At 40.8% G+C, this 22,987-nt stretch overlaps 1 protein-coding gene across 1 annotated transcript in view; it reads right to left on the bottom strand.

The window, feature by feature from the left end:
• The window catches only part of LOC143272504 (alpha-1-inhibitor 3-like), a 53,406-nt gene extending 30,743 nt beyond the window's left edge, over positions 1–22,663 (bottom strand). The window contains exons 1-11 of the mRNA XM_076567884.1: positions 22,389–22,663; positions 21,037–21,220; positions 20,168–20,327; positions 20,002–20,054; positions 12,973–12,993; positions 12,562–12,730; positions 12,105–12,189; positions 11,001–11,112; positions 3,822–3,936; positions 3,557–3,666; positions 2,746–2,907 (exon numbers count right to left, since the gene is read on the bottom strand). Of these exons, the coding sequence (XP_076423999.1) occupies positions 2,746–2,907; positions 3,557–3,666; positions 3,822–3,936; positions 11,001–11,112; positions 12,105–12,189; positions 12,562–12,730; positions 12,973–12,993; positions 20,002–20,054; positions 20,168–20,327; positions 21,037–21,220; positions 22,389–22,474 (1,257 nt within the window). The 5' untranslated portion in view covers positions 22,475–22,663. The remainder of the gene's footprint in view (positions 1–2,745; positions 2,908–3,556; positions 3,667–3,821; positions 3,937–11,000; positions 11,113–12,104; positions 12,190–12,561; positions 12,731–12,972; positions 12,994–20,001; positions 20,055–20,167; positions 20,328–21,036; positions 21,221–22,388) is intronic.
• Positions 22,664–22,987: the final 324 nt, after the last annotated feature.

Here is a 22,987-nt window from a genome sequence, read left to right as displayed (position 1 = left end):
TGTACCTAGCCCTGACAGCACAAGAGAGCTGACCCTGTGGGTGGTGGTGCAGGTGAGCTGGTCTGGAGGGCATAGGAGCAAGAGCACTGACCCTCCCCATATGCCATGTGGTGGCCTGCCTGAGGAAAATGTCCTCCCTATTTGCCCCTTGCCACCTGAGGCAGGTGAGAGAGCTGTCCCCAGGGTCATGAGAGTGGGAACCCGGGCCTGCCCCTCACCAGCTGCAGCTCACAGGAGAGCAGGCCTTGCACTTTGCCTGGGCAGCACACTAGAGCTGACCCTGTTGGCAGGGGTCAGAGGTGAGCCAGGTCTGTGGATATGAGCACAGAACTGCCCAACCCCCTCCTGCTGAGAGCTGCTGGTAGCAATGGCTTTACCTGAGGCCATGGTGTATACAGCAGGTAAAAACTAGTATTCAACAGGTTGACCCACCACATGCAGTGAACACTTACAAGTAAAGATGTGTGGACTAAAGTGTATATTGTGTGACTCACTGGGACAGACAACAGCTTCTACATTGATATGCTGTGGTGGTATTCTAATTGTACTGAAATGTGATTTTGATTGTATGTTAATAAATAAAGTTGCCTGGGGGTCAGAGCTATTAGAGCCATAGACAGAGTGTGGCGGTGGTGGCACACGCCTTTAATCCCATAGATCTCTGTGTGTTCAGGGATACAGCCAGCATTGGAGACATACGCCTTTAAGACCTAGAGGGCTGTACATTCAGACAGTGACGAGGCAGTCACGTGTTTGGGTTTACAACCAATGAAAAGGCAGAACAATAATACTATAAAAAAGTCGTACAGACAGGAAGTAGCTCTCTTTCGGGAAGCTGGGACACCGCAGGCGGAAGGGTGAGATTTTAGCTCTGAGCTCTGACCTCTCGGCTTTCTCTTTTACATTGTTTCTGTGTTTCTTATTTAATAAGACGGTTGGATACATCGACAATATGCTTTTGGTTTTTAGTGTTTTTTCTGTTTTGATTTTGTTTTACTTTTAAATTTTGAGGGTTTTTGGGGGGTGGGTATTGCAAGGTCAGAGGGCAGAAGTGAGGGGGTGGAGAGACGGGTGGGATTGGGATGCATGATGTGAAATCCACTAAGAATCAATTAAAAGTTTTTTTTTAATGCAAAAAGAAATTGAGGTAAATTTCATTATTAAAGTAGCAAAAAGGGAGTCTGGGGAAAGGAAAAAAGAAGCAAGATCAGAGAGAAAGGAAAGGGGGCCCAAGTCTGAGAAATAAAATCCAGGAACAACACACTAGAAGCCTGAAGTGTGTCGTGAATGGAAAGAAGACTACTGGGGCAGAAGTGTAAGAGTTGGGGGAGCGTTGGAGAGATAACTGGGGAGGAGGGTCAAGAAAAAAATGTATAAAAATGCATAGTGAAACCTGTTACTTTCTATGCTAATTAAAATCAAACAGAAACAACAAACTCAGAGGAGGAGGGGGAAAGGAGAAGTGGGGTGGGCAGGAGGGTGAGAAGGAAGAAAAGTCTGAAGTAAAACCAGGAAAGAATAAAGGAAATCTAATTCTTGTGACTTAGGTAGAGATGAATCTTTCCTAAGGCCTTATTTCGAGGATCCACCAGAAATACGAGAAAAGAGGGCAGGGAAGTGACTTGTTCCATCTGAGCCCCAGTCAAGCAGATCAAGGTAGACATCCATCAGAAGAGCAAGGTAGATGGCCATCATATCAACTCAGACAGGCCATCAGGAGAGCAAGATAGACACACCATCAGGAGAGCAAGGTAGACATCCATCAGAAGAGCAAGGTAGACAGGCCATCATATCAACTCAGACAGGCCATCAGAAGAGCAAGGTAGACAGGCCATCAGGAGAGCAAGGTAGACAGGCCATCAGAAGAGCAAGGTAGACTGCCATCATATCAACTCAGACAGGCCATCAGAAGAGCAAGGTAGACACACCATCAGGAGAGCAAGGTAGAGAGGCCATCAGATCAAGGTAGACAGGACATCAGAAGAGCTAGGTAGATGGGAAACAGAAGAGCAGGTTAGATGGGCCATAAGAAGAACCAGGTAGACAGGCCATCAGAAGAGTAAGTCCCAGCCTGAGCCACCAGCTGAGCTAAGACAATGTCTGAAGCACTGCAGGGCTGACTTCTGGTCACTGAGTCTATGTATGTGCTCGTGTGGGGGTCTGTTAAGTAATGACAGTGTGAGCTACGTGTGATCTCGCCAGCTAAACCTATCTTCTGACTGGCTGAGTTTCTCCTTACATCAGAGGAACCCTCTCAGTGTGTGTGTGTGTGTGTGTGTGTGTGTGTGTGTGTGTGTGTGTGTGTGTGTGTGTATGCCTGCCTAAAGCAGGAACTAGTGTAGCATCAATCATATTCAGTTACACATTAACTGCCTCTTGTTTGAGAAAATGGGCACAGCATATTTGGATAATGAACTTGAGAATACACAGCACCTGTTCTTGACTGAATAGATAAAAATATACTTTTAATCATTTTTGATTGAAAGTCCTGACTTAAGATATATAGAAGACAAACAAAATAAAAGAGTCTATGAAAATATTGTATTTAAAAGAATGTATTCATAATGTGTGTACTTACTTCTCTAGCCCTTTGCTCATACATTTATTACTGATCAGAAACCTTTTATGTTTTGCCCTAAAATAAGAAAATTTGGCATGGGAATATTTTTCATCAAGCTACACATTATTGAGTTCAAGCTGTTAGAAAGCTTCACCATGTGTCTTATGCCCTCATTTCTGACTTACTTTGATAGTGAGGGAAGACCCCTCGATGTTGGTGGTGTTGATGGAGAACTCTGCCAGGCCATGCTGATCAGAGGTAGTGACATTGGTGTAGTCAAGTTCAAGTGCATTGATGAAGACTTGCTCATTTGGCATGGGAGATCCTTTGATATCCACTAGGCGGACCTAAATTGAACAAGGAAGAAAAGTATGGTGTAGGTATGATGATACCATACAGAATAGAAGAGAAAAACTTGTTTCAAAATATTATAAATATCACAAAAGATGCACCAACTAATTCAGTATGTGTAAGACATTTTACAAATATCTAACACTTTAAGATCTATACCAGTAGGACTGGCTGTGCTGTGAAAGCCAGAGGCTGAAGGTGTCATATTCTTAAAATGACTCCATAATAGATGCTTCATACTTAGCTGCTATTCACAAGAAACCATCGAAGAATTCATTGTGTGAACTAAGGGAGGCAGATGCACTGACACAGGCAAAATAAAATCTAGCGAGGACACTGAGGCTAACGGAGAGTGGGGTTGGTTATGAATATGTAGCATATCTTGCTTCATTGTTGAAACACAGTGACACTTAGGGGTTTAAAATTTTCAAGGACAGTAATTATAAATAAAAATTTTGATCCATATGCTTTAGGCTTGGGGCTTCTTGATAACTTATAACATTGTAACTTGATAACATAGTATGCCACTATGCTAAATTTTTGTACTGGAACCACTGATATTAGACAAGTTTAACACAGCAGAATGGCCTAGGTTGAGGTATCACAATACAGCCCAACTACTTATGAATAAAAAAAGTACTTTACTTTCACTACGAATGGAATCCCACGTTTAAAGTGTGAATCTGCTTTCACAAATATGAGTTTGGTTGTGGTTCTTTCAATTTTAGATGTCCCAGATCCTATGAACTCAAATCCTGAAAAAGAAATTAGCAACAATGGAAGCCCAAGACAGTTAGTCAAGATTTCCTTGTTTTCTACATCCTTTTTCTGTATTGTTCAAACCACCACTGACATGAACAGGTGTGAATTATCACAGCTCTTTTTTTATATTCTCAATTTACTCACATACCTGTCCCTTCTTCTATAATCCTTGCACTCACAAAGAGACGATGGGCTTCATGTCTTTCCCTTAAAGGAAGCACAGGGATGTTTTCTTCTTGTGTGATGCAGCCATTGTGGTCTAGCTGTTATGCAGGATAAAAATAAGGTCACATGGTACCCTGTTTATATTGACAGTCGACTCAAACCCACACGAGGACTACTTTGAGAAAAATGAGTACTTAGCGCTAAACAGTATGACATTCTGGTCCTAATCATGGGACTTGGCTCATACAATGAGCTGCTGTGGGCCATGAGCATGAGCCAGTCACAAAGTTGTGTTGACGTAGTCATCTATAAAAATAATGATTATCTTCATAACACATTAGGAGAATTAAGTAAATTCACAATTAAATGTAATCAGAACACTTACTTGTGTGCCACTAGGACTTAATAATCACTTTGCATTATTTAAAATATCAACCACAGGCTTGGATGTAGCCCAATGGTACATTTCACTAGTAGACATCAAACTGTTGGCTTGATACCGAGTACCAGTAAATAGATAAAGTGAAATCTATTTCCAGAGAGTAATGGGCCTTAGGAGCTACCTCTGTGTGGTTCTGTGAATGAGAAAAGTCCTCATAAGAAATAACTGACATTATTCTGAAATGTGAAAGAGAAGAATCACTAGAATCACATTACTTTGTTCTTAATTCAGTTTTAACTTCACTGCTTACTTTACACTGTGTGCCATTCTCTTTTGTACCCTGATGGCTGGCATCGTAGTGTGCTTTATTTTATTTAAATTGTGTTGCTCTATCATCCTTGGTTTTCTGGTGTTATTGCATTTTGTTTCGTTTTGTTTTATTTTATCACTGAAAGCTAGAGGTGAATGAGCTGTTAAGTGAAAACTGCTTCCTAAGAAGACCCCTAAATAAAACTGGTGAGAGATCTATCACAAGAGATTTGTAGATCACAATGTAGAAACACAGGAAACATGACACTAGGCAGTGTGAGAATTACATAAGGGTACGACTCATCACTATAAACCCCAGAATTCTGAAATTGTGGTGATGCTGGACAAATTATCTAATTGTCTAGTTTTGGAAATGACTAGTGACCTCAAAGAGGATTCAAACAAGCAGATGATGGTATCAAGTCAGGATAAGAATGAGAAAGTCAGTAATAGATGACATGGTTAATAAAAGATAAATGACATGTGAATTAACCAGAACATCCAAAAAATCATAGGAAATAAATAAATAAATGATTATCAACAAACAGACTTAAATATAAATGATGTTAACTCTCTTAATAAGAGACATGGGACAACTAATTAGACTACAAAAATGAAAGGATAGTGTGGTAGTTTGAATGTACTTGGCCCCCATAAGCTCATAGGGAGTGGCACTATTGGGCGGTGTGGCTTTGTTGGAGTAAGAGCAGCCTTATTGGAGGAAGTGTGTCACTGTGGAGGCAGACTTTGAATCTTTATATGGTCAAGCCACACCCACTGTTGTTGACCACTTCCTGTTGCCTGCACTAGATGTAGAACTCTCAGCTACCTCTCCAGCACCAGGTCTGCCTGCATACTGCCAGGCCCCACCATGATGATAATGGACTGAACCTCTGAACTGTAAGTCACCCAATTAAATGTTTTCCTTTATAGGGGCTGTCGTGGTCATGGTGTCTCTCCACAGCAATAAAAACCCTAACTAAGGTAGATAGGAAAGGATAGATCAAGAAAATCCAAAGCTGATAAGAAGCAGAAGTATCAATACTTATATCTGATAAAATAGACTTCAGTCCAAAGTTAGTTACAGGAAATAAAATATCACTACCTATTAGTGAAGTGAATAAACCAAAAAAGAGTACTGAATAAACATGTCAATGCATCCAATTTCATGAAAGAAATAATACTAATGAAAGGATACATAGGTTCAGATGAAGTAATAATGGGTGACTTTAGTACTCCACACTCATTAATTGCCCATCTGGACAAAAATATAATAATTTCCAGAGTGTTATATAAGAATTTCATCTGAATTTAAACATTTCATCTGTAAGGAGACTCACTAAGACTCAGGACATATACAAGACTTACAAGGCTCAGGAATTAAACAACTCACAAGTCTCAAGAAGTTCCTAAAACTGATAAGATTATAAGGTGACAAATAGGCTAAAAGAATTCATGTCCACCAAACCAGCCATAGAGAGAATAACAGAAACAATACTTTGGACTGAGGAGGAGAATATGCATAATAAGAGGCTACAGAAAGAAAAAAATAAAGCTATAATAATAGACACATGAGAGGATTAAACAGAAATAGTAACAAAATAATAAAGTGATAGTAATCAATACACATCTTTCAGAGATAACTTTAAATATTAATGGCCTCAACTCTCCAATCAAAAGACTCAGGATAGTTGAATGGGTTACAAAATCAGTCTTTTTGTTGTTCACGAGCAACTCATTTTGTCTTCAAGGATAGGCACGACCTTACAATGAAAGGATGGAAAAAAAGTATTCAAAGTAAATGACCAGAAAGCAAGCAGAAATTGATATTCTGATGTCTGACACAATTGATTTAAAACCAAAATTAATCAGAAGAGATAAAGAGGAACTCTTTATTCTTATCAAGGGGACAATTAACTGAGAAGACACTACAATTCGAAACATATATGAACCAAACTCTAGCACACACACTTTCATAAAAACATACTACTGAACTTCAAGACACAGATGAAAACAATTCAGTAATTATAGAATTACAGTTGGTTTCTGAACCCTAATTTCTCCAACAGGGCATGTGGACAGAATCATCAGAACTAAATGACATCATACATTAAATGAAGCTAACATATATCTTTAGAATACTCCACCTAAACACCAAAGAATATTTATTCTTTGAAGTAACAAATGGAAATATCTCTAAAATAAACAAAATACTTGGACACAAAACAAATCTGAACAAACATAATTGTTGAAAGTTGAAATAACCAAGTGTGTCCTATCTGACCACAATGCAATAATTCTTAGAATCAACAACAAAAGAATTTCTAGAAATTACACAAAGTCATGGAAATTAAACAGTCCAATACTGAATAATTAATGAATCAAAGAACAAATCAAGAAAGGAAAAAAAAAATTAAATCCTGAAATTAAGTGAAAATGAAAACACACCACAACAAAACCTCTAGAACGCATTCAAAGCAGTCCTAAGAGGGACATTTACAAGTTTGAGTATTGATATAAGAAAGAAAAGAAATAACACAAATAAATAACTCAATGATACAAGTCAAGGATTTGGAAAAAGAAAAATCAAGTCAAACACAATATTAGTAATGGTAAGTAATAAGACTGGTACAGAAATGAGTGGAACAGAAATAAAGAATACAAAGAATCAATGAGTCCAAGAGATGGTTATTTAAGAAGATAATATCAACAGACCTTTGGCACAATTCACCAAAGAAAGAAAGAAATTACCCAAATTGAGCGAATCAGAAATTTACAGGGAAACATTATACAGACATTAGAGTAATATGTGATATTACAAAGAAACACTTTAAAAACCTGTACTGCATTAATTATTTACAAAACCTAAAACACACAGATAAATTTCTATATTCATCCAAAACACTAATGTTAAACCAATAAGAAATGGACAACTTCAACAGTCACATAGGCTCTAGGGGGCAAAGTCACCACCGCCATTTACCTAAACCAATAGAGTTCCTTATTATAATCCAAAGACTTAACCTTACAGATAAGTCTAGATCTCACCCCCTATCAAATAATCATATTTTTCAATATATAGAGCCCATTATAGAGATTCACAACTTACCAACATGCAGAAAATAAACGCCTATGATGTGCTGAACCCCACCTGATATAACTCCAAAATAACCTCTGTGTCAAAGGATCAGGAAAAATCATGGAGCAAGGATCAGAAAGATTGTAAAAGACACCCTTTACAGATGGTTGTGAGCATGTGGTTGCTGGGAATTGAACTCTGGACCTCTGGAAGAACAGCCAGTGTTCTTAACCTCTGAGCCATCTCTCCAGACATCCATGGCCAGGCCCCGGGTGGAGCGCCGGGAGTCTAATTAGCGAGAAAGAGGAGGGTTTATATGAGCAAGAATTGATGAAACCAAGGTTGGATAAAGCACAGGGACAAATAGCCAAACGAATGGAAACACATGAACTATGAACCAAAGGCTGAGGGGCCCCCAACTGATCAGGCCCTCTGAATAGGTGAGACTTGATCTGTTTGGGAGTCATCTAGGCAGTGGTACCAGGTCCTGGGCTCATTGCATGAGTTAGCTGTTTGAAACCTGGGACTTATGCAGGCTCAATCTGGGAGGAGGGGACTGGACCTGCCTGGACTGAGTCTATCAGGTCGATCTCAGTCCTTGGGGGAGACCTTGCTCTGAAGGAGATAGGAATGGGGGGGTGAGCTGGGGGGAAGTGGAGGGGGCAGGAAGGGGGAGAACAAGGGAATCTGTGGCTGTTATGTAGAACTGAATAGTATTGTAAAATAAAATATAATAATAATAATAATAAAAAGATTGTAAAAGACCAGAATGCCTCTTGCAAAACAGTGTTATCCAGACACAACAGGGAAAACACATGCATAAAAATCTCAAGAATGTGACTGCCTAAACAAGACTTACATAATGGTAACACCAGTTAACACAACATGGGGAGGATGGGGTAATTTCATAAAGGCCCACTCCAAGATCAAGAGCAAGAGGTGATCAATGGCTGCTGAGAGAGAAAACCATTCTTCTCCAAGGATTCTGGGGGTAGGTCATATAATCCCACATGGCCATCCTTATGTACATGTTCATAGCAGCAATCCTAAATGGACTGGGCAGGTTGATTGTATGCGCGCGCGCGCGCACACACACACACACACACACACACACACACACACACACACACACAATTTATTTAAATGTGTAACAATAATAGTTCCAGAATAAGAGGTCATGAATTTCAGAGAGAGTTGGGGGAGATCTGGGAGGCCTTGGAGAGGGGGAAAGAGAGGCATAAATGACATAAACACATTTCCTATGAAATGTTCAAAAATATTTAAAAATTAAGAAAAATGTATATAAAAACTAAAATATCTAAAACCAATAAAACAAATTCATTCCATGGCAAATGATGTGATTTGAAGAAACAGTTTGCAAAAGCAATATGAACCTCTTAAAATAGATGAAAAAATGAATCTAACATCTATAGACACAGGAAAATGCAACCCTCAAACTACAGAGATCTTCCTCATCATAGACAGAGTGACTACTGTAAAGAAAGCAAAATTCAATGCTGGTGATGTTGTGAGGAGTAAAACCTCAATGTGGGAGTCTCTGTAAACACCAGGACCATCAGAGTAACAATCTGTGTGAGGCAAGAAGGAAATCCAGTTTAACATGACTCAGTAGCCCCATTGGCTCAAACTGCTAGAGCCTGATACTGGACAGTTTATTTTAGGCATATTTAAACACAGCATAATTTTGGGGAAAAAAACTTTCCTGATGAAATTAACTCAATCTCATGTGCATACAACAAAGCTTCAAACATGTTTACTTTGAAACTCTTCACAAAGTACATGGGACCCCTTCCATAAAGATGAGTTCTACTGACTGAAAAAAAAAATGCCCAAGATAAAGGTCTGGGGAGAATGAGGGAGGTAAACATAAAGTCTGTGGAGTCAAGTGTGACCTGCCCTACAGGTAGCACAGAGGTCACCTAGGCTCTGCTCATTTCTTAAGTATGTGGACATCTCCCATAAAGATGGGTTCTATTGACTGAAAAACAATGCTCAGCTAAGGGTCTGGGGAGAATGAATGAGGCAAACATAAGTGTCTGTGGGAGTCAGGAGTGGCCTGGCCCTACAGATAGCACAGAGGTCACCTAGGGTGTTGTAAAGTCCACATGACATCGTCCATAAGGATGGGTTCCATAGACTGAGAAGTAAGGCTCAAGATAAAGGTCTAGAGAGGAAGAGTCTGGGATGAATGTAGTAGTCTGGGAGATTCAGGTGTGTCCTGGCCCTACAGATAACACAGATCACCAGAATTTTAACTATATCCATTCCCAGCTTTTTGGGTGGAAAACAGGTAAACACCTCCTCCACTTAGGAGACAACCCTTTCATGATTAACATTCCTGGTTTCCCTAATGCTTATCTATGAGCACAAGGACCTTGTGCTCTCTACACCTCATACACTGTGGGTGAACCTACAACCTAGTACAGGCACTGCACAAGAAGCTCCTCATAGATTACAAGGTCAAAGTACCATATGATCATCCGTCAGGGATACATAAAAGGAATCTGTGTCAGTACACAACCCATGTGTTCACAGGCATGCTGGTCATTTATGTGACTCAATCAAATGAGTCCATCAGCTCATGAATGGATAATCATAATTGGATCGGAGAATGTAATGGGCATGGAGAATGTCACCTTTCACAAAGAATACCAAACTCAGAGACACAGCAGGGCACGGTTTCTGTCACGTGTAAGGGAAAACAGAAACACTGCCGAGTAGATGTTGTTCCTTTTGGGAAGAGGAAGGGTGTGGCAGGAGAACGGATGGAGAGAACAGGGTAGGTAGTGGAGGAGATGATCAAGTACATGATACACGTGTATGAACACACTGTAAAGAAGCCTGTGTTTTGTGCAATTTACTCACAGCCTCTATGTGCCAATTATATTTCAAAGAATATTTCAAAAAATAGTCTACAGGTCATGAAAGTAGTGAGGGATATACAGGAATAAAAGGGCACAGGACTGAGGACACAAGAGAGCTGAGGTGGCAATGGGACTAGGGAATATGGTCAAAATATATGATATGAAATGTCATAGACCTATTACTTTGTACAATGAATATATACTGAAAATATATTTGGTGGCCAAATTTAGCTGTAAAATTGCTGAAATATACCTTTAATAACGGTGGGTCCCAGGACTATCACTTTTGTGTGGGTGTGGGGTGGGGTGGGGTGGGGCGGTCATGCTGGGGATTGTACACATGCTTGGCTAGTGTTCCAGCACAAAGCTACGCCATGACATCCCAAGGTCCCAGAACATCCTCTTTTCAGTAACTGGGTGTGCATTTCCTTTCAGCTTTGCTATCTGTATTTCCATGTTAGTTAACCCTCAATATTAAAAATGGAACTTTGAGCAGTTTTTACTCACCTGGTAACTGAGTGGTAGTAGGCATACACCCTGTCCCTTCCCACTGGAATCCTTATAGTCACAGCATATATACATCTTTACCTGTCCTGGTACAGGCTTCCCATAGGTATATCTGTTACAAGACAGATTCAGAGAAACCAAGGGTCATCCTAAAGCAGAGACTCACAGTCGTCCCACCCATAGTCCACACTGTCAATCTGTAACAGTAGATTGGCACTGTGTATTTTCACACTGACAACAAATAGGGCCCATTACTACCAATTGACATGTTCTATCTAGAAAAATTAACAATTTATCCCTGTTAAGAACCTCCAGGAGACATGATTTTCTCCCTTTTATAGTTCTGAAAAGATTAAGTGACCCAATCAGGATCCTCAGCTAGTAAATGATGGGGCTGTGATGAATGGAGACCATGGTGAAATGACTCAGAACCATTCTAACAGACGTCCTCAATCTTTTGCCTTCTTCCTATCAATTTTTTAAGCATGTTTGTTTTAATGACAAGCAGATGTGAGCCAGGTGTGTCTCTTCTGTTTGATTCAGGCACATTTGCAAATTCCTTCTAGCATGGTTTGACTTACTGGGGTTCTAGACTTTAATAGTGATTTCAGTTGCTGTGACACAGGATCCACATTTATCAGGTACAGAAATGCAAACAGAAAAGCGAGATGTTTAAAAGTTAAACTTGGGCAGCAGAGGCTGGAACAACAACCGGATTGGGAGCTCTTGTTTCTCTGTTCTTTCTCTCAAGCCATAACAGGTCAGCAGAATGCTGTGTTTAGTGCCTGGGCTCTCTTCACATGGGTCGGGCGATCTTTGTAGGTACCTTCCTGTACCAAAGGCAGGAACTCTCTACTGCCTCATACAATTGATTTATCACTGGTGTCATCAGAATTGACATCATCAACATATGCAATGAATGATCAAGCAGTAATGGATGCAGAGCAGTGGGGACGGGAGGAAGAAATGAACAACATAAGGGAAACATCCTAGGAGGAAGGACAACCTTAGCATTTCTACGTATTCTACAATGACACGTTATCCCAGGTAGTTTTTGTGTCCATGTACATTCCAAAGGATGGAAGATTAAACACAGGTACTCACACTCCACACACAGTCACGTTTACTTTTTTATCTTGCACAGAGATGACCTTTGGGACCTTTACTTGAACTTCAAATCTGGGAAGCACTATTGGGAGAGAGAGAGGAGAAATTCAGGAGGGAAATAACTTTTCTAGTTGCCTTAATGATCATCCTCTGCCAAGAAATGGTGACTTCACATTATTAAGGTTACCTCCCTCCCTCCAGTAAAGTTAGAATGTTGAGTGGTGATAGATTGTATCAGGATATGAAAACCACAGAGGTATCTACTTAAATAAGAAAAGCCAAGTAATTTGCTTCTGAAAATCCCTGAACTTTCTGGAAGTTCCATGTTGCTAGGTGGATAGCCAGATGAATCTCAGCCTTACCCATTGAACTCAACATGTTCAAAGCAATTTATCCTATGATAACCAGAAACTTACAAGATCTACTTTCCCTTTTCAATCTTCCCAAGCCATACCGAATTCCTCCACAGTGAAGGAGTGCTCTTTCTTCACTCCTGATTGTTTCACTATCACTATCTTGTAGGAGCCCTGAATAGGCTCTGATGACAGGCTGAAGGACAGCTGCTTTAGCCCATGCTCTGTGTTAATATCCCGCCACTGCATAATTCGATTCGTCTTTGGATCCTGTGAGACAGGTTGTAAACTTTGTAAGTAAATAGAGTTCTAATTACATCAACACATCTAAGACCATGTGTTCATGATGGAAGCATCAGGGTAAGGAGGAATAAAGGTTAGTGCGATATAATGAAGCAATTATCCACAGTGGTGGAAGGCTGCTGACCCACAGTACTACTACAACATTGCAACATCAAGTTACTTTCAGCGGATTGATTTCTCTCTGAATATGAAACAGTTAAGTTTCTTACCTCAATGTAAGCCAGAGGAAACTGAAACAGAAGAGAAAACAGTGTCAGTTTAGAACAGCGGTTCTCAACCTATGGGTCATTATCACTTTGGCAAACTTCTATATCCAAAAGTATTTACATGATGATTCATAACAGTAACAAAATTATAGTTATGAAATAATGAAAATAATTTTATGGAGACCCATCCTGAGCCTTTGCAGTATGGAGATTACAGAATAATTGTTCAAATCAGGAAATTTTTAGAGTGAAATGGGTTACTAGTTTTAAATATTATATCCAGCCAAAATACTTAAATTGGGGGGGGGGTCCTGGGCAAGCTATATATGCCACTCTACCCAGGGCCCTAGCTTCCCCTCCTCATCTAAGGAGACACAAAGGCATTAGCACACGAACTCAATATACACCTCCTGGACGTAGTGCGACAGAGCAAACCACTGTCTAAACATTCCCCAGAAATCCGAAGAAAGAAAGGGTCAATAGCTGCTCTCACTTCAATGGAGAATTGCTGCTGACTAAGGCGAGGGCTGCATGTTCAGAGGTTTCACAGGCAAAGTGCTTCTGATCGAGCAGATGGAGAACACAGTAAAGACAGACAGTGACAAGGTCCTTTAAGGTTCTGTAATAACTGAGCCTTCTGAAGAGGCGAATTTCCTCAGGTGAGTATCAGCTTGAGGAAAATATAACCATTTCTAGCAGTTGAAGAGAGAGCAGTCAGTGGCAGTTGTAAGGGAATTTTAGTGAGATAGAACTTGTTTCTGAAAGTCTAGAAAAATAAATCATGATAATGGATGATGAAACTGTGGTTCATGTGTATACGGTAAAAGTTTATTTAGCTATGAAAAATGAAATCACAAAATCTGTAGACAAATAGATAAAACTCGAAAAAATTATAATGGTAAGCCAGGCTCAGAAAGATAACTGTTGTAAGTTCTTTCTCATGTGGGGCTCCTCACTCCAAACCCAGAGTACTGGGGACTCATGGTACCTAGAAGAGGACCACTGGTGGGAATCCCTCAAGGCAGGGGACACAGCATGACATAGGAGATGTCAAAGCACAGGTGCACTTTTGGGGACAGAACATTTAACAGGGATGAGGGTGTGGGATGGGAGAGACAAGAGGGGAGGGTGGGAGGGTTAACCCACTCTAAGGACCCATGAAAAAGCCATGTGGAAACTTACTGCTTTCTAAGCTTATTAAGAAACTTAAGTTAAAAGGAGAGTCAAAAGGAAGAGGTAGTGCATGTGTAGATAATGCTGCTCCTGAAGGTCAAGGGTCTCTAAACAAATGCCCCAGTTCTAGGCATGAGATAGCGCCTTATGAGTTTCTGGCCAGGGAGGACCTAGAGACCCCCCAAAATAATACAGAATCTTGACATTCTTCTGATTGCCCACAGTAACTGGCTGATAATATTCTAGTGTGGAAGACACCACACACCTTGGTGGAAGGTGTAGAGAAATCAAGCTGGTGCTCTGCTAACATCCCCCCTGCTGATCAGCAGTCACACTGCCACAAGGTGTTGTGCAGATTGCTGCAGGAGAGGAGATGTCAACAGTCTCATCCATCTGAGAACCCTAGGATGTCTAACACCAACCTGCCATGCAAGATGTGCCCGTTGGTGTAAGAGTGGCACAACTTGTATGCAAGTATAAAACTCGCCTCTGATAGATTTGAATCCTGTTCTGTAGGACGGAATTCATACTGGGTACTGAAAACCCCATCAACAGCCTATGACTCTGGAAGTCTTAGTCCAAGTGGAGAGATGACTCTTCAGTTTAGGTGAATTGTCATGGTACCAAGTTGCCTTTCTAATTTATGCTAATAGTCACGGACAAATACTACACGCAGCTTGAATGAGGGAAGCTTCTCTTGGCTTTGTGACCTGTGTTGATGAGACTAGGCTCTCTCCATTTTCTTCTGATCTCTCTTTGTGTGTCTTATTCCTCACCTTTTGAACTAAGGGGTACTCAGGACAAAAGCTTCTCTTTCCTGTTCTTTTCAAATGCCATGTCTTTATTTTCACCCACTTTCAATTTAAACACTGAAGACGAGGGTGCAGACACTGCCCTTTTGGAAACAACTACTGCGGTTTCAATTTCCAAGATCAGGATGAACCAAGAAAAGCAAGAGCCGTCTGCTGACTTAACAGACTTTAAAAGCATCAACTGGGCCAGGCAGGCAGTGGTAGCACATCCTTTAATCCCAGCACTCAGAAGGCAGAGGTAGGCAGATCTCTGTGATTTCGAGACCCACCTGGTCTACATAGACAGTTTCAAGCAAGACAGAATTACATGGAGAAATCGGGTTTGTTTGTTTGTTTGTTTGTTTGTTTGTTTTTAAAAAGAACTCAATTGACATTGCAGAGTAAGAAAAGTTGTGAAAAAAGAAAATTTCACAAAAGTTCTACATATGATTTCTTTTAATATCATCCTGGATGACCTAGTCTAAACAACCAGCAAAGGAAACTAAGCTATAAAATCTGTGAGTAAAGAAGGAGTATTGTTTCTATCAGCTGAGGGACTAATACTTAGACAAGCCTGGTAGGTAAACAGACAGGAAGAAAAGCCACAGACAGATAATACAAACAGTGAAATCCTGGCTTTCTCCTCAAACTCCTGACCTATGACACCGGTCTAAAGGCTACAGTAGGTCTCTCCCTCTAATACCAGGACACCTCTGCAATGGACCAGCCTGATACATTCAAGGACAAGACCAAGATGAGTTCACCCTGCAGTTGTATCTGCCTCTCTGACTTTGTTCAAGCTGATCCACCCTAATTTAAGGAAGAAAGACCCCACAATGATCCTCAAAGACCCCAGCTCCCAGAGAGTGGCAGGGCTCCCCAATCTCCCTCTGCAGAGTGTCTTCCCACCCATGTGCCTGCGGTGTGTGTTTTCTCAACTCTAATAAAAGCCTTTCTTTACTGGCTGACTCAGTCTGCTGTGCTCAAGATTTTTCTTGCCTTTTAATTTTTAGCTGTCAGAGAAAATGATCCCTATACAGCAGTAGCAAGATCACTTTATAACTGGTACACAAAACCTATTGGAATCCTAGATAAATCATTTTTGCTAATGAATTCAGCAAGATCAATATGATAAAAAGTGATAGAGTACATAGAAAAAATCTTAATAAATGAAGGCAACAAATTATAAATTCTATAAACACAATTCATTAAGGAAAACTATGATATTAGGAATAAGTCAAATAAGAAACTCAGTAGGCCTACAAAGAACATTGCAAACCATTATGAACTACATAAAAGAAAATCTAAAATAATGGGTAGATATATGTGCACTAGACAGAAACATTTGTCATGAAATGATTTATACTCTTTCAAAATCATATACATATATACATATATACATATATATATATATTATTAATATTTCAATCACATTTCCAAGACTGATTGTAGAACTGCAACCTGATAGTAAAATCTAAATAAAACATCCAGGAGTAGTTTTTGAAATACTGAAGCAAGGATTAATTCAAGGAAGTGAATTTAACCTAAATAAAAATGAAAGTGCTGTAATCCTTATGAAACCAGGATTAAAGACAGGAAGGAGAAGCAGTTGGTAAAATGCTAGCTGCTCAAGCAGAAAGACCTGGGTTCCATTTGAAGAATCCACACAAAAAGAAGGTACATGTTCCCACTGTAGTCCCAGCTGGAAAGCAGAGACACACAGCTCTCACCGGATGACTGGACAGGCTGCCTAGCCTGATCATCAAGCCCCAGGCCAGCCATAGACTCTGACTCAAAACCCATGATGTTGGCACCCAAGAAATGAAATCTAAGATTGTCTTCTGGCTAGCACATACATGTACACACACACACACACAGAATGAACATGTATTACACAGAGACACACAAAGAGCTAGGAAGTGAATCAACAGTCTGCACTGGAAACTTTAGTGTCAACAGACAACAGAGATAGGTAAAGGGATGAACAGATTGCTCACCAGAACCATACACATGTGTGTGTATACAATGAAGGAGGGAACTAGAAAAAAATCATCCTGAGTGATGCAACCCGGACTCAGAAAGACAAATATGACATGTACTCACTTATAAATGACTGTTAGCTGCTAAGTAAAATATAATCACACTCCACTCCACAGACCCAGAGAGGCTAAGCAGCAAGGAGGGCTCTAGGAGGGATGCATGGATCTCCCTTGGAAGATTTTACAAGTGGACTGGCAGCCAGTGGGGATGGGAGCATGAGGGATCAGGTCAGGAGCGAGGAATGGAGTGAGAGAGTACAGAAAGAGATAGCTGGAATAGGGGGCATTGGAGAGCAATGTGGAAACTTAGCGCAGTGGAAATTTCCTGGAACCTATGATGGCGATCCTACTGAGGACTCCTAGTAATGACGTATATGGAGTCTGAACTGGCCGTCTTATAAGGAGGCAAGGCTTCCAGTTGTGGGACAGGAACACCTACTTAGACACAAAACCTTCAATCCACAACTTGTCCTGCCTGCAAGACATGCTGAGGCAATGGTGGCCCAGAGCTTATAAGAATGACCTAACAACAGCCGGGCGGTGGTGGCGCACGCCTTTAATCCCAGCACTCGGGAGGCAGAGCCGGGCGGATCTCTGTGAGTTCGAGGCCAGCCTGGGCTACCAAGTGAGCTCCAGGAAAGGCGCAAAGCTACACAGAGAAACCCTGTCTCAAAAAACCAAAAAAAAAAAAAAAAAAAAAAAAAAAGAATGACCTAACAAATGACTGGTCTAACTTGAGGGCAAAGATACTAGAGGCAGCCCATGGCCCGCTGTCTGGATGGCCAGTAACTGGAAGCCAGATAGAGATCTAGGGTAGAATCAAACATGACCGACCACCCCAAACAATAAACAAACAAACAAACAAACAAACAAATAAATGAAATGATCTCTAATGATATTCTGCTATACTCACAAGATTGGTGCCTAGCCCAATTGTCATTAGAGAGGCTTCCTCTGGAAACTGATGGGAGCAGATGCAGAGATCCACAACCAAATATTAGGCAGAGCTCAGGGAACCCCGCAAAGACAGGAAGAAGGATGGTAGGAGCCAGAGGGGTCAAAGTCACCAGGAGCACATGGCTCACAGAATCAACTAAGCAGGGCTCATAGGGGCTCACAGAGACTGAAGAAGAAATCACAGAGCCTGTGGTTTCTGTGGGTCTGAGCTAGGTCCACTGCATGCGGGATGTGGTTGTTTGCTTGGGGTTTTTGTGGGACTCCTAACAGTTGGAGTGGGCATGTCTCTGACTAACTTGCCTGCTCTTGGGACCTTTTTCTTTCTACTGGGTTTTCTCACCCAGCCTTGATAGAAAAGTTTGTGCCTGGGCTTATTGCATCTTGTTATGCCATGTACAGCTGATATCCCTGGGAGGCCTGCTCTTTTCTGAAGGGACGTGAATCTAGATGAGGGAGACTGGAAGGAGTGGAGGGAGGGGAGGATATGGTCATGATATACTGTGTGAGAGAACAATAAAGAAAAAGATAACATATCCTTGATAGAATTATATAACAGATTATTGTGGTAAGATAGAATCTCTACTCTCTACCAAATTATGTCTATTGTAAATTGTTATCTATATAGAACACATTGAGTAAAATGGGATGGCTATTTTACTGCTTGTTTTAATTTTTAGCTAGTTCTTTGAGAGCTTTGTACAGTGTTTTCTGATGATGTTCACCCCTTCCCCTAACTCATACCAGAACTACCTTCCTTCCTCACCCACCTGACTTAGAGTTTTCCCTCTTTTTTTTCCACATTAACTCTAATTTGTGCTTCCTATATATTCTGGGATATGTGGGCTTCCACTGGAGTTTAGTTGACTTACCTGCATCTATACTCTAAAGAAAACTGAGTTTCTGCCTGTAGCTATCACTTAGCAATAGCGCCTCAGTTAAGGGTGGGATTTCATGTACATATCCCCTCTCCATGGTAAGGTTCGGTCTGGCCTGGTCTGGCATTGGTTTGTGCATGTTAACACAATTATGAGTTCATATGTGTGACTGCCATGCTGAGTCTAGAGGACTGTCTCCTTGTATTCATTCACTACCTCTGGCTCTTACAGTCATTTCTTCCTCTCTGACACAATAATCTATGTTCCTTGGTTGGAGAAGATGTTATTTAGATGTCTAATTTGGGCTTTCACATTCTACAGTTAAGCTGCTGATGACTGGAGCCATCACTACTGAATAAGTTTCACAGAGCAAGAAGGTGCTATGCCCACTACCAGAAGGACGGGGATCGTCAATCTCACCCAGCCGTGAACCCTATAAACTGTGAGGACCACTGGCCTGGCAGGACACGCCCACTGGTGCAGTAGTAGCACAGATGTCACGGAAGGAACTAACCACTCTCTGACTGGATTTAAGTCCTACTACCCAAGATGAAACCCACATTAGACATCATTATAGGGCCAAGAATCTGTGGCTAAACATGCCAGAGGAGAACCCATTATTACTCTGCTGCTAAAGGACGTAGTGTTAAACCAACTGATATTGATGTATCTTTATACTCACAGATCAAAGCATCTCTCAGCCCCTGTCAGAGAAGCCTCTCCTTGCAGCAGAGGGTGATTAGCACAGACCCCACCACTTGTTGAAGTGCAGAGGACAAGAGACTCGAACTGCTAGTTTATTCTTTAGGGAGTCCATTTAGGGAAGGATCTAAATGTTCAATACCAAGTTATAGGTGGGAAATACCCCTGTTAGACTAGAAATGGATTTCTTAAGGATGGCTTGAAGTAACAGAAACTACAAAATAAATGATTGAAAAATGTGACTAAGCCCAAAGGTTCTGTACAGTAACAGTTTCCATGAAGTATAAAGAAACCCAGAGACGCTTCACCAGTAATGGAGTGCAAGATATAGGGAAGACATTGCATGACCAATGGTAACTGAGCAAGGGGTAGAAATAGTCAAATGAGCAGAGTAGAGAAGACCAACTCATACCTTAGCAAGGGGCTAGAAATGAGAATATTTCAGTCACATTATGTCTTCACAAACCCACCAATACCCACATGTAAAAGACTCACCAACTCATTCAGGGGGCGTAGGTTTTTATCCATAGAGACAACCCGAAACTTGACTGGAGAAAGAGAGAGAGAGAGAATTTTCTAGTGAGGTCCAGAGAGCCAGGCCTTCTCTGTGCCATGTTCATGATGGCTTCTTGACTCCATAGTCCGTGATGGACCTTCGTACCTGACTGTCCTGGTTTGTACACAGGTTTGTCTGTCTGGACAAAGACAACACTTTCTTTGTTCTTCACCAGCACCATACTCTTTTTGTTGAATTCGTGTGTCGGTCCTTTGATGTGGACAGAGAGCGATACCTTCTCATCTGAAGCTGAGACTCTGGGGAGCTGAAAAAAGGTAAACAAGACCCTTCACCATCAGAATCTTTGGAATTCTTAAATTTCTTTTTTACCTCCTGTCCTTCCACACCATGGGAAGGAGATCAGGGTCCCTCAGTTTCTGTTTAAGTATTATGTGAGGAGGGTATGTCAGAAACAAAGTATGAAAAGAAAAACACAACATTTCATGAGTCAATGGAAGGAACAAAGACTCAGTCATTTTTATGGAGTAAATATAATCTTGATTGAAAACTAGATAGAACTCTGGAACTTAGGTAGAGTGAAAACTAACACATTGATAGTGGTAGGAATTGCATCTTGAGGACAGGTACAGAAGAAGAAACCCAGCACTTATTCAGGATAGCAATTACACATAGGAGATGTGGTTCTGATTAGCTGGAGTGCTAACTGGAAGTTTATAACTTACTAGCAGCAAGTACTACACAGTGGCAAATCCTTCTTTCTCTGGGTACTAGGTTCTTTGAGGAACTTCAGTGGGAAAGCAGCACATGCACAAGTATTGGCTCTCCCTGTCTGGGGTGGGATAATCTATGCTATTTGTTTATTGGGTAAATGTTCTAAGTGTCTATTGTTATGAAGTAGTAGCTGTGTTTCTAGATTAATCTCTTTTAGAAATATGTAAGTATATTATAAATGCATCTACACACATATGTACATAAATATAGAAAACAAACAGGGACAGGTATCCAGTACTCACAGTGAAGGAGTCACAGTGGAACATGTCCTTGTCGACCACAAACTCATTGGAAAGACTTCTGGTTCCCCAGCTAGACTGCAAGAAGGCCCTGACAGTCACTGTCTCATTCAGATCATATAGATGGAAGCAGATTTTCTCAGGGGTCTCAGTGTAGAGCTGGGAAGGGACCAGCACCATATACTTCCTGGAAAGGGAAAAGTTGAGCCCAGCTGGGGACAGATATCATTGTCCATGGCTGTAGTTTCTTCACAATAATCATCACCATCCAAGATTCTCCAGCCTGAGATGGCAGGTGACAGCATGATACCCCAGAGTGGTCAATTATCAGTGTTTGTAATGGTAATCACTCAGCTTCAGCAGTGATATCTATCAAGGCAGCTTCACATGGCATGCACTACTGTCACTGAAGCAGGGAGCATTCAAGTGCTGGGAAGTTTTAAATATTTTAAATAAAATCTGGGAGGATAAATTTTTCTTTTCATAAAAATTTATCAAGATTGTTCTTGATCACCATTTTTAATTCTCGAAAAATAACAGTACCCTGTTTTTTTTTGGGGGGGGGTACCCTTAAACCTAATACTTATAATGTGACTGTGCAATTCAGAACAGCATGATTCACATATGTTATGCTTGAACAAGTACCAAAGGCTATCTGTAGGAATTGTTCTCTACCTTTTTCTGGCATTAGAGTTTTTTGTACCCAAACCAGCCCAAAATCTAGACTGTCACCACTGTATCACATAATGAAAAAAAAAATCAAAAGGTTGCTTTTATTTTTTACCACATCAAACATATTTTTCTCATCAAAAAATGACAAGAAAAAGTCACTCAACAATATAATCCTGATAATGTGGTTATTTGGGCACCAAATAACAAGTTCTACTTGCAGTTTAGTCCAAAGTCTTTGATCCTAACAAGAGTGTTGTTTTAAGACACAAACATTCACAGAGTTGCAGTGAGCCTGAATCCTTACCCATCCCAAGGTTAAACTATAGGCTACACATTTCCAACCCAAAGTGCCAACAATGTAAATACTTATCTTCAAAGAGATTAAATGGTTTCAACACAGAAGAGTGTCTCTGGGATTTTAGATATTAGTGGTACAGTTGTAAGAAGAATGCTATTCTAAATCACATCACACCTCAGTTTAGTAACACAGATTGCTTTAGAACTGAAAAAATGATAACATAGAATCATGTAATACTAAAGTTGGAAAACATACATACAATTATTATTTGTTAATTGAAAAGCAAAATGATATAGGGAGGGTTTTGGGAGAAGAAACTGTGAAAGGAAATGGATGGTTTTGATTGGAGGAGGAACAATACACAGAGGATCTTGGTGGTACTCACGGTTTTCCAGGTGATAAGGAAGCAGAGGCCAGGAAGGCAAGAAGAACTGAAATCAGACATTGCAGAGTCTGTCTGTCCTTCCACATGGTGTAGGAAGGAAGGACAAGAAGACAGGGCCTATAATGTCCTTTTCCCTGTTAGGGTTTTTAGAGACATCCCCGATACACAGTGCTTTATTTATGAGTGCTCTGTGTAAACAGAAACCTCCACTCTAGGTGTCCAAACAGACAAGTGGAATTTTGCAAGAGTTTTCTGTTAGTGTCACTGTATTCAGTGGAGTGGTGGCCTCTGCACAACTCAAATAAGTTGCAACAGTCTCAGGAATGGTGCCAGAGAATCTTGCATGGTGTTGGTGTAGGATCAAGGGCACAGAATCTACTTAGTCTGAATTAGAGCAGACTTTCTCAGTCTTCCTACTACCCGCCTGTAAATCTTTGCAGTGTGTGGCTGTGCTATGGTTGTGTGACATTTGCTACCTCACTGCTTCTGGTCCCCTGGAATCTAGCAGCACTCCCTGGGAGGTGACAACTCCAGTTTCTCTGTTTCCTCATGCGAGAGTCACTAGAGTAGTTCAGGTTGGAGATTTTCAGTTCTCGGTC

Source organism: Peromyscus maniculatus, chromosome 3 (assembly GCF_049852395.1).
Source record: "Peromyscus maniculatus bairdii isolate BWxNUB_F1_BW_parent chromosome 3, HU_Pman_BW_mat_3.1, whole genome shotgun sequence".
In the NCBI taxonomy this organism is placed as follows: Eukaryota; Metazoa; Chordata; class Mammalia; order Rodentia; family Cricetidae; genus Peromyscus; species Peromyscus maniculatus.
Note: the sequence above shows the minus strand (reverse complement) of the source record. Positions and strands in the feature narration are given on the sequence as shown.